General features: G+C 39.8%; 1 protein-coding gene across 2 annotated transcripts; it reads right to left on the bottom strand.

Moving 5' to 3' along the window:
* Nucleotides 1–363: 363 nt before the first annotated feature.
* On the bottom strand, nt 364–13172 carry LOC128733552 (dnaJ homolog subfamily C member 5 homolog). Of its 2 annotated transcripts, XM_053827206.1 has the most exons (7): nt 12816–13172; nt 11792–11930; nt 11580–11732; nt 11386–11517; nt 3766–3831; nt 1878–2076; nt 364–1429 (listed from the first exon to the last, which is right to left on the bottom strand). In XM_053827206.1, exons 1-7 carry the CDS (start codon nt 12833–12835, stop codon nt 1419–1421), a joined length of 720 nt encoding a protein of 239 aa, XP_053683181.1. In that variant the 5' UTR covers nt 12836–13172; the 3' UTR covers nt 364–1418. The 2 variants fall into 2 exon arrangements, with proteins under 2 accessions (XP_053683181.1, XP_053683182.1); XM_053827207.1 differs by lacking the exon at nt 3766–3831.
* Between the last annotated feature and the right edge of the window lie 1135 nt (nt 13173–14307).

Here is a 14307-nt window from a genome sequence, read left to right as displayed (position 1 = left end):
CTCAAGGAAACAGCATGGGGCCTCTTCTGTTCGTGCTATTTTTAAATCGATATTAGCTTCGCTGCTTACAGCGGCCTGCAAGGTGGTGGTTGTTGACGACCTGAACTTGGTAGTGGATATTTGGTAGTTCATTCGGTTTCAAAAGCTCTTGGAAGTGATTGTTGATTGGTGAGGCGAAACAAGCTTGCAATAAAAATCTTTTCATTACACAAGTTGAAAGCTTGTGGCTTGAAAACGCTTGGCATGCAATGTCCAGTGCAGTTGCAGGTTGAGATCCAGCAGATCAACCAAGTCCTAACACGGCAAATAAGGATACGATTCGGATATGCGTCCACGGGAAAGCAAAGTACCACTTTCAGGAAACTTTCAGGTTGAGTATAACTGGCGCAATGAAAAATTTATTATCGTAGGTATTTCCTTTTCTCATCCTCATCGCTGTTGGAATTTCATATGCACTTTTGTCGAATATATATAGATTTTATGATTTGATTATAGCTACACAGATAATGGAGAGCCTTTGTTGAGCGGTTTGTCTGTCCGGGTGTTTGTCTATCTGTTTTGTTTTTTTTTGTATTATTGTTATATCTGTGCACAGCAGAACCGCTCTCACTAGGGCTGCGCTGCATTAGCTAACCTTTGACTTTGTCTAAAACTTCTGCTTGCTCTCTCTCTCTCTCTCTCTCTCTCTAAATAGAGGTTGTTTCTTCTGTTTACTTCGAGGAGGAAGAAAAAAACTACACAAAAATAACAGATTTACGTTTGCTTTTTTTTTCTTTCACAAATTTAAACATTTTGCTTGTATGTTTTGCAAATCGAAATAGTGCGTAACACGTAAGTAGTAGATTTAATGAAGGACAAAACTTACTCTCTCCGGCATCACTGTGCTGTTGCCCGTTGAGTCGCGCTCGCCTTTTTGAAGTTGACAAAGTGCGTTTCTTAATGGGTAGTAATGTGAGAGTTTTATTGTAATAATTGTTATAATTGGTTTGTTTCTTTTTTTTTTTGTTTTTGTTTTGTGACTTTGTATGTATCTTCTTTTTCTTTTGTTTAATGATACCGGCTCACTCCGCATCATTCGTCGTTTGATTAGTTTGAAGATAATATTAGATTTTTGTCTGCATCTCTCGTTGATTAGGTTTATCTCTATAGATATAATTTTGCTTGTTATTAAACTTTTTCTCAAATCGGACTTGCAAGGTTACTCCTAAGCTTAAACGTAGTTAAAGTTTTCTTTTGCCTCAATGTGTGCCACGCACGCAGCAGCACGTGTCGTCACAATCGTCGGGCAGCGCGCGTGTGCTTTTGTGTATTGGTTGATTGATGCAATTACACACTTTTATTGGGGTTGGATGTTGGGTTTTTTACTTTGTGATAGATTTCGAAGGATAAAGATATACTTCAATAAATGGCGTCAACACTTATTTCATACCTGCAACAAGATTGATGAAGCGCAAACACTCAGTCGATTAATGACACAAACAAATATTATACAGTTTTGGGGTTCTAAAAAATAACAAACTGAGAGAGCGGGATTTTTTTAAAGCAAAAGGGCGCTATTATTTTGAACGCAACTTAACTCAACTAAGTAAAAGAAAACAACAGGAGAAGCGATCGAATTACCATGGTTTCTTTTTTTCATCTAAAGGTGATAAAATCCGGGTTGAATTTAGCGGCCTATTCGTACGTAATGCGTCCAGTTTTGAGAGGTTGACATAGAGTAGTTTTATAGAGGAACATCTTTATTTTTAACATTCACAAATACGAGAAAGATTGAGGCTTTCACCGTTCATGCGTTCATGCACCGGCAATGCTTCAATCAATCTTAAGAGATCGCACTTTTTGCAAGGGATAACGCACTTCGGAAAGTGTTTATTTACCTGGCGTGTACACTGGCTGACTGCCGGTGTTCAGCCCTGTACTTTCCGTGGCTGCCGCTGCACCAGTGAACGGATTGGTCGGGTTCGCCGATGGCGCTGGCATTGCGTACACTGGCATTCCCGCTCCTTGCGCTTGGCCAGCCGTTGGCTGAGACGTTACCGGACCACCTCCATTATCCTCCAAATCAGCCAGGTCCTCCTGAAAAAGGCAAGAATTTCATTACTGTCAGTTGGAAATATCAAACAATGGTAATCGTTAAGCTGACTCCCCATTCTTGCTTCACTGCAAAATCTCCCATCACCAAAGAAATATTCGTTATAGACAAGCTTTCTACTCTGCAAACAGGAACTCACATGTACACAACAGTTAAGCCACCTTGAAATGTTTTCTTGTTGCTTAAGAGAACAGCTAGATTAGTTCAATACCTTTTACTCAAAAAAAATCATTCGTAGGTAAATGAATTAACAACGGGGTCTCTCTCGTCCAGCCGGATCCAACTTGGCTTTGCTACTTTCAATTTCCTGATTTTCACAGCAAATATCGCTTGATGCGACTATAACTAACAGGAAAAACCATAACTAGGATTATTCTAAACAAAACTACTTGCGTTCATGCTTTACGAAATTAGTTTCTAGTTAACAAGTAATAATCGAACCCTTAAATTAGACCCTACAATAGTTCCCGTACTCAACAACTAACAACGAAAATTAATGTCTACAAATCGGTTGGTTTACAATACATTTATTGCTATGTTTTAATCTTGTTTGTTTTATGTTTCGAGTCTTCCTTCAATATGTATTATAGTAATGGATCAAAAAATAAGAAACAAAAATCGTCGCTTCTACAATCTTTTAGTCTTCGTCTAATACTGGGTTAGAATCGATCGGATTCGTTCTAAGGAAAGAAATAAAAAAGAAAATAATTACATGAGTTAGCTAGTTTTGATAAAAAAAATTAAAGTAACTGATAGTTAGACACTGACTGATGATAAGCTTCTGGTAAGAAGAAATGGGCGAGATGTGGAAACTGCTTCAATAACTTTGAAAGGAAAGTTTCGTTTTGTGTTCGAAGCACCTAGTAGAGATGAAAAATGAATCTGAACCAAACTATAAGATTGAAGTAAGATGAATTGTAAGCCAACTTAACTAGTTACAAACCAAGCAACTTTTGAAAAACTGAATAATTTTTTAATGAACTAATTCTTAAATTTTTCTAATTCAACTTTCATTGACTTTAAACTCTAAATTCCGAGGTGATCCGTTGCAAGTGATGATTGCGTCATCACAAAAATTGGGAAATACTTTTAGAAATTATTTGCACAACTCTTCTAAAGGGAAGAATTGGAACTTCGTGGAGTTTTGCTAATAGAACAGTAAATAAACACCACGATGCAAATATGGGAGCCATCCAGCGTCCTTTACGAACCAATGATTTGACTTTCAATCATCTTTTGAACTAGGTTTGTCCCAATTAAAATGTGTTATCGTAAAGTGCAGTTCAGTTTATTTTGTTAAACAATTTAACTCGATCATCTAACTACTGACCTCACACACTTTAATTTTGGCAGTTATCGAAGCAGCCGCCGAAGAAAGAGTTCGACTACAAACTCAATTCTATTAGTAGTTCACTACTCTTTCGGAGTTCATCCGACAACTAATAAAACTAAAAGGAGATGATCGATGGGTGTGATGCGGATTGCTAACGTGCTTGGAGATGAACCTACTTTTTACTAGGGATGAACGGAAATGATGGGAACGTAGGATGGAAACATGTTGGGTTGCGGGGACGGCTGAGAGCATGTGTAGAAATCATAATTTTTGAAACAGTAGTTATGCTGCGCGTTATGGCGTAGAAGAAAAAAAGTCGAAATAAAAAACCAATACATACTCTTCGCTGCGGCTGATCTGTAACTGTCGCTCCTTCACCTGCGTTGCTACTACTGGCAGCATCTCTCTAAATTAGTATATGTAAGAAAAAAAAATGCAGAAAAAAAACAAGTGATAGAAACAGAGCAATGGGAATGTTCGTTGTTTTGTTGTTTTGGTTTTTTTTTTGGTTTGGTTTGAATGTACAAAGGAATAGCGAGCGAACGAGCGAGCGCGTGAAGGGAGTAGAGAAGAGTTACGTAAATTATAATTTTTTTTAATAACGGTGATAGCTCGATTTGATTATGCCTGGCGAGAAAATAAAACATGCGATGCGTGATGATGCTAGCGAACTTAGCGTTGTGTTTTCTTGCGTTGGTATTATAAGTCTTCGAAAATATTTAAACTTATATCTTGCTGTTAAGGTATTTTACTTGTATCTAAAGTCTGTAAAACTCGAAAAATTGATGAACGATGCAAGTCGTTTTTTTTTTATTTTGAACAAATGCAACAATGAACAATGCTTATGACGTGAAAATTAGCTGTTACCTCCCAACAGTAATTGCAAAGATACATTTATAAAACAACAAATTGAGTGCCGGAATTTACTGGATATTCAATATTATATAACATTCTCCTAGTTTGGTGAAGAACGGAAAAGGCGTTCCGGAGTGATAGTGAAATATCTCACTTTCTGTCTCACTCTAATCTCTCCTTTTTTTAATTTATCTCTATCTCTCTCTCGCAATCTGTCTTTCACTGCTTTCTCTGCCCCCCCTCCCTCCCTCCCTCTCTCTCTTTCTCTCTCTCTCTCTCTTTCTTTCTCTCTCTCAATCCCTCATTCTCTCTCTCAAACTGTCATTCTGAAAACTGGTGATCTGATTACTGGTTACTTTATTCATTATGATTGTAAGTAAGATGCATTTTTAACAAACAAGCAAACAAATTTAATCAAACAAACACATTCCCGCAATGCAAACCCAGCCGTTCGTTTTTATTCCAGTAATTCTACTAATGCGAGAGAAACAATGGTCTGTTTCCTTATCTGGTCCTTCCCCCTTTTTTAAAAACTCCTATCATTCCCTTAGGTTGAGAAACTCGAATGTCAAGATTGGCGGATGGTTCAGGCGTTTCGGAGTTACACTCAAGCATAACTACATTAATATTTTAAAATTAATAAAAGAAGTAGAAGAAGAGGAAGAAGTTTACAGACGATTTTTGATTCTCGTTTTTCTAGCACGCGGCCAAGAAGCCGATTGTCCCATTTGTAGTTCGGAACAAACACATTGTTCCTATAATATTTCTTCCGAGTATCCAAAGGACTATCTAGCCTTAAAAAGTATCCAAAGGACTATCTAGCCAGAATACGTTCGCGCGGAACAAGACTGAATAGCGTCAAAATGATGAATTAATCAAAAAATCAGACCAGTTTTGGATGTTTTTATTTTGGAACATTTTTTTCTGAATGAAAATTCATCATCCATTGTGTATCGGTCTAGATATCGGTCGGATATTCATTTTCTGTATTCCGCACTTCGTTTTTTTAAAATAAAGCTATAGAATGAGCGTCAAGGAACTGCTTATTATTCGTGCTTAAGGGCTATAAGACCAGTTATAATTTGTCTTTGGATAAGACTTCATTACACACCTCGAAGCCTTATAACTTGCCCCGGCTAGAGACTTCATCGTCGGTAAAACAGAGTACAGCACAAAGGGAAACTTCCTGAGCCATTACTTACTTACTTCTGTCAACTCGAAATACTATACGAGTCGACCTTCTGGTAAAAACCCCTCTCACGATTAATTTTATTTCATTCAAGATTAATGTTCTCTTGAAGCATAAAACTGCGACCATGAACCCTGATTCTGGTCCATAAGGGATGGCATTCAGGGAACTCGAGGACACTCTGAATGGTATAGCTACCCCCGATCCCCTTTTTTCTTCTAGTAAATTGTTTTTATTGGTATAAAAATATCAATAGGCCTTTTGGCTCTACCGAAAATTCCGATACACTTAACCTAGAATCTACGTACTAGTGCCAGGAATCGAGTTTTCAGTACCTCGCGGCCTACGTTTAAGTCGAAGCTAGGTATAAAGCGATTGAAATAGCATGGCAGGCATTCGCGAGTAGACATGGACAATCCAATCTCGAGGTCAGCATATCGGCGACAGCAATTGCTCTGATCACATCGCGATGAGTGTTCAAAACGATCACCGAGACCGAGATCGATCAGTCTGCAGCGTTGTTCATAGGGGTCGTTCCAGGGCAATCTCCGAAGAGCGAATCATATGAATCTACGCTGCACTGACTCGATTCGGTCAACTCCATTTTGGTAATAAGGACTCTACACTGGAGCGCAGTAGAGACACATCCCTGGCACGAACGTCATTCTCATACATTTTTCTTGAAGCCGTTTGAGCCAGGCTTGCTGGCTCGATTTTACGTCAAATTTGAAAACAGCTGTAAGAATTACGCTATCATACAGTTTAATGCTTCAGAAAATTTGTTGCATGTATGATGTAGACAGTGAAAGATGTTCGTTTTTTGTGTTATCGGCGACGTAGGAAAAATTCTGACTTTCAATAGTCTTATTTTTTACGATAAACAAAATAGGGGAAACAACACGCTGCAATCGTCATACTGCGCAGCATTAAATACATGCGTTGTCTCATTTAAATTTTGACTCAAAATTTGTTGTCTACCTCTATTACCACCACCACTATCGAAGGCGGCTTCAGCTGACAGCTGTCGTGACAAGGATCTGAGTAGAGAGCGTTGAAACAGTAGATGTCGCAGAAGTTCTTGGCGATCTGCATGATGAATCCCAGGTTCTTGCAGGCCTTGTCGACAATAAATGTTATGTGCTATTTGAAGTAAAGCTTGCAAGCAGTATTCCCATGTCCTTGACGCAATTTTCGCGGCGTAAAGGCATACCTGATAGCATGTAGTCGAAGACGGTGGGTTTAATATCCTGGAGAATGTAATTATTTCACATTTGTCGAAGTTTAGCAACATGCGGTTATCTGTGCACCATTTCGCAAAAATCGATAGCTGCTCTTGTAGGAACACGGCATCGAACGGACTATCAACTTTACCATACAACTTCAGATCGTCGACAAAAGAGTGTCGCGGGCATTTAAGCAGGCAGTTGACATCGTTCAAGTAGACGAGGAAGACCAAAGGTTTAAGATGGCTACCTTGGGGAATTCCAGAGTTAGCAATGAAAGCTCTGGAGGAAAAACCGTCGATGCTTACTTCTACCGTCGAAGACTACTCACTACCACTCACTAGTCATGAAAGCCATTAACCCTCTAGCCGTGGCTGAACAATTCCCGCCAGCGTTTAATAATCACTCCGGTCCTACGTGCGGATGTGGGGACCAGGGCTTCCAAACCTCGATCTTTGGCAAGTATAATAATACTCTCTAAATGCCATGGCTGACGCAGTTTTCGGCGCTTACAGTTCATCCACTATCGCCTCTACACTGTTTGAGGTCCTGCCGACTGATCACCGTCTACCTCACGCTACAGGCAAGCTGCTTTATCAACAAACGTGGTACTGAGACGCGCTGTAGTTGGTTTTATAAACGCCCTCGACCTTCCAGCTAGCGTCTACCAGTGAGGTGAACGGGTTTTGCTTGTCAAGAAAGGTTGATTTGATATCACATTAACTGTTCATCAGAAAGCCCAATTTCGGAAGCAGTTTCTGGGCCCAAAACAAGAGCGCTGCTTTTAGAAATGTATTTACTGGAATTCACTACACTTCTTGCCAATCTGAACACAGAACATATATTTTCAAGAACAGAACTTTTGCTTCAAACAAATTGAAATTTACAGGATCAATGACGTCTCAAATGATAGGCTTAGCTTAAAAAGTACGTACTTAGGCTAAAACACAATCTTTGAACATTTCTTGACTAACGTTAAAATCGAAACTGGAATGAAGCTGCTTAAATAACTTTGTCGTCCGTTTCTGCGGTACGTGCAGAAAGAGGTTATTGCACAAGACACGAGTTCGGACGTGTATGCCTTTCTTTAATTGGCCTAACGTCTTACGACAAGACCTGCGTAATATAATTTCTCCATCTATTTCGGTCCATGGCAGCTGGTCTTCAGTTCCGCGGACACCCAGTGCTCGCCAGTACTGCCCTAGCGGGCCTTGTTGCATCAGCAAATACGTTTAGCATACAGCGTTTTGGACGTATTTATCTTTAATCCAATCTACTCTGCTTCGCGTTTTAGTCTGGTGTTGTACTGATCTTCCACCGCCTCAAATGTTCTGCCACATCCACCAAGCATCTACGTCGTCAGCAAAGCAGATAAATTGACTGGATTTCTTGAAAATCGTGCCCCGCATTTCGATTGCCGCTCGTCTTGTAACACCTTCAAGCGCAATGCTGAATAACAGGCAGGAGAGACCATCTCTTTGTCGAAATCCCCTGCGAGATTAGAATGCGCTCGACAATCCACCCGAGAATCTCACACAGCACTGGATCCATCGTAGCTAAGATAAGTCTAGTAAAGCTTACACGGAAAGCCATTTTCGTCTAAAATTTTCCCTAGCTCTTGTCGGTTTACACTATCATATGCGGCTTTGAAATCGATGAACAGGTGATGCGTGGAGACTCGGAATACGCTAAACTTCGGACTTCTAAAGGATCTGCCGTAGGTTGAAGATTTGGTTCGTTGTAGACTGACCTTCGATGAAGTCGGCCTGGTAACTTCCCGCAAATCTATTGGCTATTGGCAATAGTCGATGGAAGATGACTTGGAACAGCACTTTGTAGGCGACATTCAGGATAGTGATCATTCGGTAGTTCTCACAATCCAGCTTATCGCCTTTCTTGTAGATGGGGCAGATAACCCCGTCTTTCCACTCCTCCGGAAGTCGATCCGTTTCTCAAAACTTGACGATCAGTTCATGCAGACAGCCGGCCTACATGTCCGGACCCATTTTAATAAGTTCCGCTCCAATGCCATCCTTTCTCGCTTTATTGTTCTTCAGCCGCTGAATGGGTTCTTTAACTTCCCTTATCGATGGGGGTGGCACATCTTCGTTGCCTGCTACACAAATGTGGTCACTTCCTTCGCCATCATGGTCTTCTGCCTGCACGTCATTCAGGTGTTCATCGTAGTGCTGCTTCCACCTTTAGATCACCGCACGGTCGTCAGTCAATATACTTCCATCTTTATCTCTGCATATTTCGGCAGGCGGCACAAAACCTTTACAAGATTCGTTGCGTCTCTGATAGAACTTCCGTGTGTCGTGAAAGCGGGACAGCTGCTCGTGTTCTTCACACTCTTTCTCCACCTGGTGGCGCTTCTTCACCTGGAAGAGTCGGTTTTGCTGTCTCCGCTTCTATTTGTATCGCTCCACATTCTGACGAGTGGCTCTACGCAGCTCTACCCGCGCTGCGTTCTTCTCAGCCATTATTTGCTGGCATTCCTCGTCAAACTATTCGTTACGTCGATTCGGTGCCACACGGCCTAGGACGTTCTCCGCTACGCTGTTTGTGGCTGTTTTCACGGCATTCCAACAGTCTTCAGGAGGGACTTCATCCAGCTCACCCTCTTCCGGCAGTGCGGTTTCGAGAGATAAAGCGTACATTCCGGCGACATCCGGTTGCTTCAGTCGCGCTAGATTATACCGTGGCGGGCGCCGGTATCGTATGTTGTTCACAACAGATAGTTTTTGACCTATCCTTACCATCACTAGGTAGTGATCCGAATCAATGTTAGCGCCCGGATAGGTTCTTATCAGATGTGCTGATCTGATGTTTTATCAACCACGAGCATAAGTGAAGGTAGACCGTCATCTTACTGTTCCTCAACGGGCTACCAATCGATAAAAGAGGCCTGTAACTGGCGATAAATCGATGAATCGAATCACAGCAAAAATTCCGCCTCTCATAGTTTTGTGGTTATTGGGCATTTGCTATGACGGCATTGCTGATATTGTTCAGGATTTTACGTGAGAAAAAAAATTGGAAATATTTTTGTTTCTGTCATCACGCACATATTGGCAGTTCGGCATGAGATTCCCTGTAAGTGCATATACCACTGTTAAGCCAGAATGATCAACTGATAAGCTGTAAACAACGCTGCAGACTAGTTGAGCTGATCCCCTTCTTCCTTCGCGTAAAATTCTACGCACATGGAGTTTTCGCGATTCCATGTGAGAATGTTTCCATTTTGGGTAAGATTCGGGTTACTGAGAACTGGTATCCCTTCTGGGTGACAAAAAAAGCTGTAAAACTATTAAATTGTTTCAATTTCTTATATACGAAGACTTCCGGAATCAAAGAAACAGTTGTTCTAATCCGCTACTAGCGAAATTTGCGACAAAAACCTTACACGGAACAGCCAGCATGCGCGTAATGGCATAAATACAAAAAAAAAACATGTCGCTCTTTCCCACACAATTAAGAAAGGCTCGTTCCCGGCCATATCTAACGTTTATACACAATTTAGCCAGCAAAATTATCTTTAAAATTATTTCTTAATTTCATCTTAATTTAATCTTAATTTCAACTTCCTACTCTCTATTTCTTGCGTGCCGAAAAGATCCCTAGCAAACAGAACATTGCGTTCTGCATGATTGCAGTATTTTATTCTCGATGCTAATTTTATTATGCTTGATGAAGCTGTGTAAATTAAGACATCGTGCGTGTCGGCTACAGTTGTACGGCGCTTCGCTAACACTCATTTGAGAAAATCAAAAATGAAAATTATTACTTCATTAGTAGAAGAATCAGCAGGATGACGTTGTTGTCAGATATGCGTCAAGTTTATGCACAGCGAACATCCCGTTTAGAATTGAACAACGGAAATTGTGAGAGGCGCGACTAGTGAAAATTATTCTCCTGCAATTTTGTAGGTGCTCGGTTAAAAGCAGCACGCATCGCGGAGATTTTCGAGTATTTACCCTACTCTGTATTAATTATTCCTGGATTCCTGTTACAGGAATCTACTACTACAGTAGAAGGTATTTTTGATAACATTCACAGAATTGATACTGTATTTTACTTATCGGTGCAAACAGATATCAAACTTCACAAATATGTACATAATTATTGACAATAAACAAAATGTATGGATCACTGATAATTTACCGCAAGATGTACTTGTTCTTCACAGTGAAGAATGTCACTTTCAATAATAGACTATTTCTTGAAGTGTGCTATTTATAATACCAAAGCAAGAAATCTGTGAACAAAGTGCAATAAGGCCCTAAAAATAAGTTATAATTATTCTTATTGTAAAAACCTCATCATCTGCTTCGCGATCCTAGTTACAGTACACTATTCTGAGCGCAAATTTTGGAATCAAATACAAACGAAAAACTCTATAAGCCTACCCGTTCTGTCCGAGAGAAAAATAATCATACGATAAACTCACACCCAAATTTAAAGGAAAACCGCGCCATTTTGCTACAAGGTCTAAGCAAACCCGTCTGTGTGGAAAGCGTTCCAAAGCGCTAATAAAACCCCCTTCAGTAAGCAACGCTATGGCGTCGGCTGCTGTGAGAAAGAAGCTTATCGCAAGCTTCAAATCGATATCGGCACGCTTCATCCATTCAATAGTTCCCGATAAAAGAGGAAAAAAAACTTAGCTCGCATTACAGCGCTACTGGGTACTCACGTGTAGATGATGGTAATCGCTGGTGTTGTCATTCGCCGGCGGTTTGTACTTGCCACAGCAGAAGTTACAGCAACAGCAGCAGCAGCAGCAACAATAGCAGCCAGTTATGATGCCGCAAATCAGGAAAATAGCCTAAAAAAATGGGAAGATGCTGTTGTAATGGTCTTTGCTACAGATTTTAGAAAACTACCGACCTTGCACGTAGGCGACGTGACCATAAAGTACGCGTTGACATTCTCCTCGCCGAACTGTTCGGCGATGTACAGCCCCAGTGAACCGTAGTTGTCGTAGATGTTCCTCTTGGTCAGGTCGCTGAGGATGGAATGTGCTCGGTTCACCTCTTTGAACTGAAATAATGCAATAAGTGAGAGTCCGGTGGAACGCTGTTTAGGAATTAATTAGGTACCTTCTCCGAAGCATCTGGATTGTTGGGATTCTTATCTGGGTGATATTTCAATGCCAATTTCCGGTATGTTTTTTTGATTTCATCTGCTGTAGCTGTCTTTGGTAAACCAAGGGTTTGATAGAGCGTATCACCAGATGTGCTGCAGAATAGGCAAAATCAAAATGTAACATATTTTATTTATAAACAATGAGTCATACATATTCGAGACAGGGATTTTTGTTGAAAGAAATAAAGTACCTAATAAAAATCACTGGTTTGCCTTATCAGTAGTTGAAGGTTAAATTTCATACACTTTACTAACATTGAACTAGGTAAATTGGCATAGTTGACACAAAAGATTGAAAGTTCTGTGCATATGCGACATTTATTAAACTAAAAGCGATGCTATATCTATACATGAGTAAAAAAAATAACATTTTCTTAGCCGATACAACATGTAAGTTTGGCTGTATCGAGAGAGTGAGCACAAGGATGACATATGTTTCGTTCTCTTCACAAATTATTCGTGCGATGGCCAATGTGACAATATTTTTATGATCGAATCCATTTTATATGTATCTTTCGTATTAATTTCAAACCTTAAAATAACTTGGTAGTTCAATTTTCGCCATGAGCTAATCATTTCGTTTTGTTTGAAATGGAAACAGAACACACCATTTTGTGTTCTCGCAAATTTACTTTATCAGTCAGTTTGTCCCAAAGGGACAAACAGAATCATCTTCTTCTTCAGTTGACAACTATCGAATTGCAAAACTGATATTTATATTGACAAAACCGGGCTCGCATTCCAGTTAACAGACTCTGCCTTCCTGTAAAAGTATAAACAATAACTTTTCTGCCGACGCAGACTTGTGAAAAAAACAAACGTGTCAGTCGGTAAATGAATCACTCGACACAATTTTTCGTCTTGGCTTTACTACACTGCCAACGAGCTAAAGGAAATCGATTTTTTCACATGGATCCCACTCTACTCTCTTGCACATTACGATCCGTAAAAGCAGCACAATTTGACACGGATACTTACGATAATTTCCTTTTATCCATGGTACTGTGTTAAATTTTGCTATAAGGAATAAGTTCCTTGCTAATAGGTAATGCTCTTGCTAAATTCCAACAAATCCGGGTGCGAGGTAAAATAAGTCCTTTAGCCTCTAAAAGCTACTCTGCTGCTTCTTATTCACGATTGCTGGGTTTCATTGACGGGAGATCTGCGCGTATACAGGCTAAACAGCAAAACTAAAACTAATCTTCAATTCGTTGTCCAATGGCGATATGCAAGAAGCAGTTTTATAGATTTTTACAATTGTCTCGCAAATTTTCAACTATTTTACAAGCTTTTTTCCAACTTTTCACAGCTGCTGCACACTCACGCTCACCACCAACTGCGGTCGCAAAGAAAAGATATGAAAATTTTCTCCCTTTGCAGCTGTCATTTTTTTTTGACGACAGAATCGTTGCCAGCTTGTGGGAAAACCAGGTAAGCTTGTAAATACTTGACATATAAAATTTGACGACAGAACGAAAGACGTTTCATAAGGGCTTCACTGATCAACTTGCAAACAGTTTGAATAAATATTTGAATAAAATAAATATTAAGACTTTAAAACTTTATTCGACTTTTCAACAGCTAATATTCAAAAAACATTCGTTTAATAAGCTATCATACAACAAAAATATTTACCAAAAACAGATATGGGCATTTCTCAAAATTATCGTGCAGGCCTGAGCCGAAGAATTCTATAGAAATTTTAAACATTTTCACAGCGGTCAGCGAGCATAGTTTAAATAATTCGGAATTTTTCCTTTCCCATCAAATTTCAAAGGAGAATTTCTGATATCCTCTCGCAAATCGGAAATGTACATCTAATTGAGCCAAACATCGTAGAACAAAAGCTTTGCCAAAAAATATATGCAATTTTTTTCAGTAATCCAGGGAAAACACCATCTGCAAAAAGTTTTTCGCAAAATTTTTCACAGCGCTGGGAAATTCCAAAGCATAAACTGACAAACTATCAGCGCAATTCTATATGAAAACAGTATTATCGAATTTGTTCCAGTTTTGTTGAAAACATGTATATATTTGATTCATCTGTAAATTTCGAAATTCGCGTAAAACAACCACTCAAATTCTGAATTTCGTGTAAAAAACTGAATGAGTTTCGAAATTCGCGTAAAAATAGCCGCGTACTAAAACAAACCGTGTGAAAAGTGCCTTCAGTATATGCCAATCTGAATGGTGATATGAAAAAAGCATTGTCATGAGTAGGGATGGGCGAACGGTTCGTGGGCTGTTTAAATGAACCGATTAACTAGAAAGAGTGTTTAAACGAAGGGCTTGAAAAAAAAACACGATTCTTCAAACGTACCCGAAGGTGAGATGACACGAAGTTTGGTTCTACTTACTAACTTACTTACCAGCCAAAAGCCGGAGCGGATCTTGCCGTATCAAGAATTTCTCTCTATTGTACACTGTCCTAGGCTATTCGTCGCCAATTCGTTGTGCGTCTCGACTCTGG

This window comes from Sabethes cyaneus, chromosome 2 (assembly GCF_943734655.1).
Source record: "Sabethes cyaneus chromosome 2, idSabCyanKW18_F2, whole genome shotgun sequence".
In the NCBI taxonomy this organism is placed as follows: Eukaryota; Metazoa; Arthropoda; class Insecta; order Diptera; family Culicidae; genus Sabethes; species Sabethes cyaneus.
This window is presented reverse-complemented; position numbering and strand designations above follow the sequence as displayed.

Coding starts and splice junctions, on each gene's coding strand:
- LOC128733552 (XM_053827206.1), bottom strand. CDS start 12,835: ATGGATAAAAGGAAATTATC. Junction 11,733..11,791: donor ATCCAGATGCTTCGGAGAAG/GTACCTAATTAA, acceptor GCATTATTTCAG/TTCAAAGAGGTGAACCGAGC. Junction 3,832..11,385: donor GCGATTACCATCATCTACAC/GTGAGTACCCAG, acceptor ATACTAATTTAG/AGAGATGCTGCCAGTAGTAG.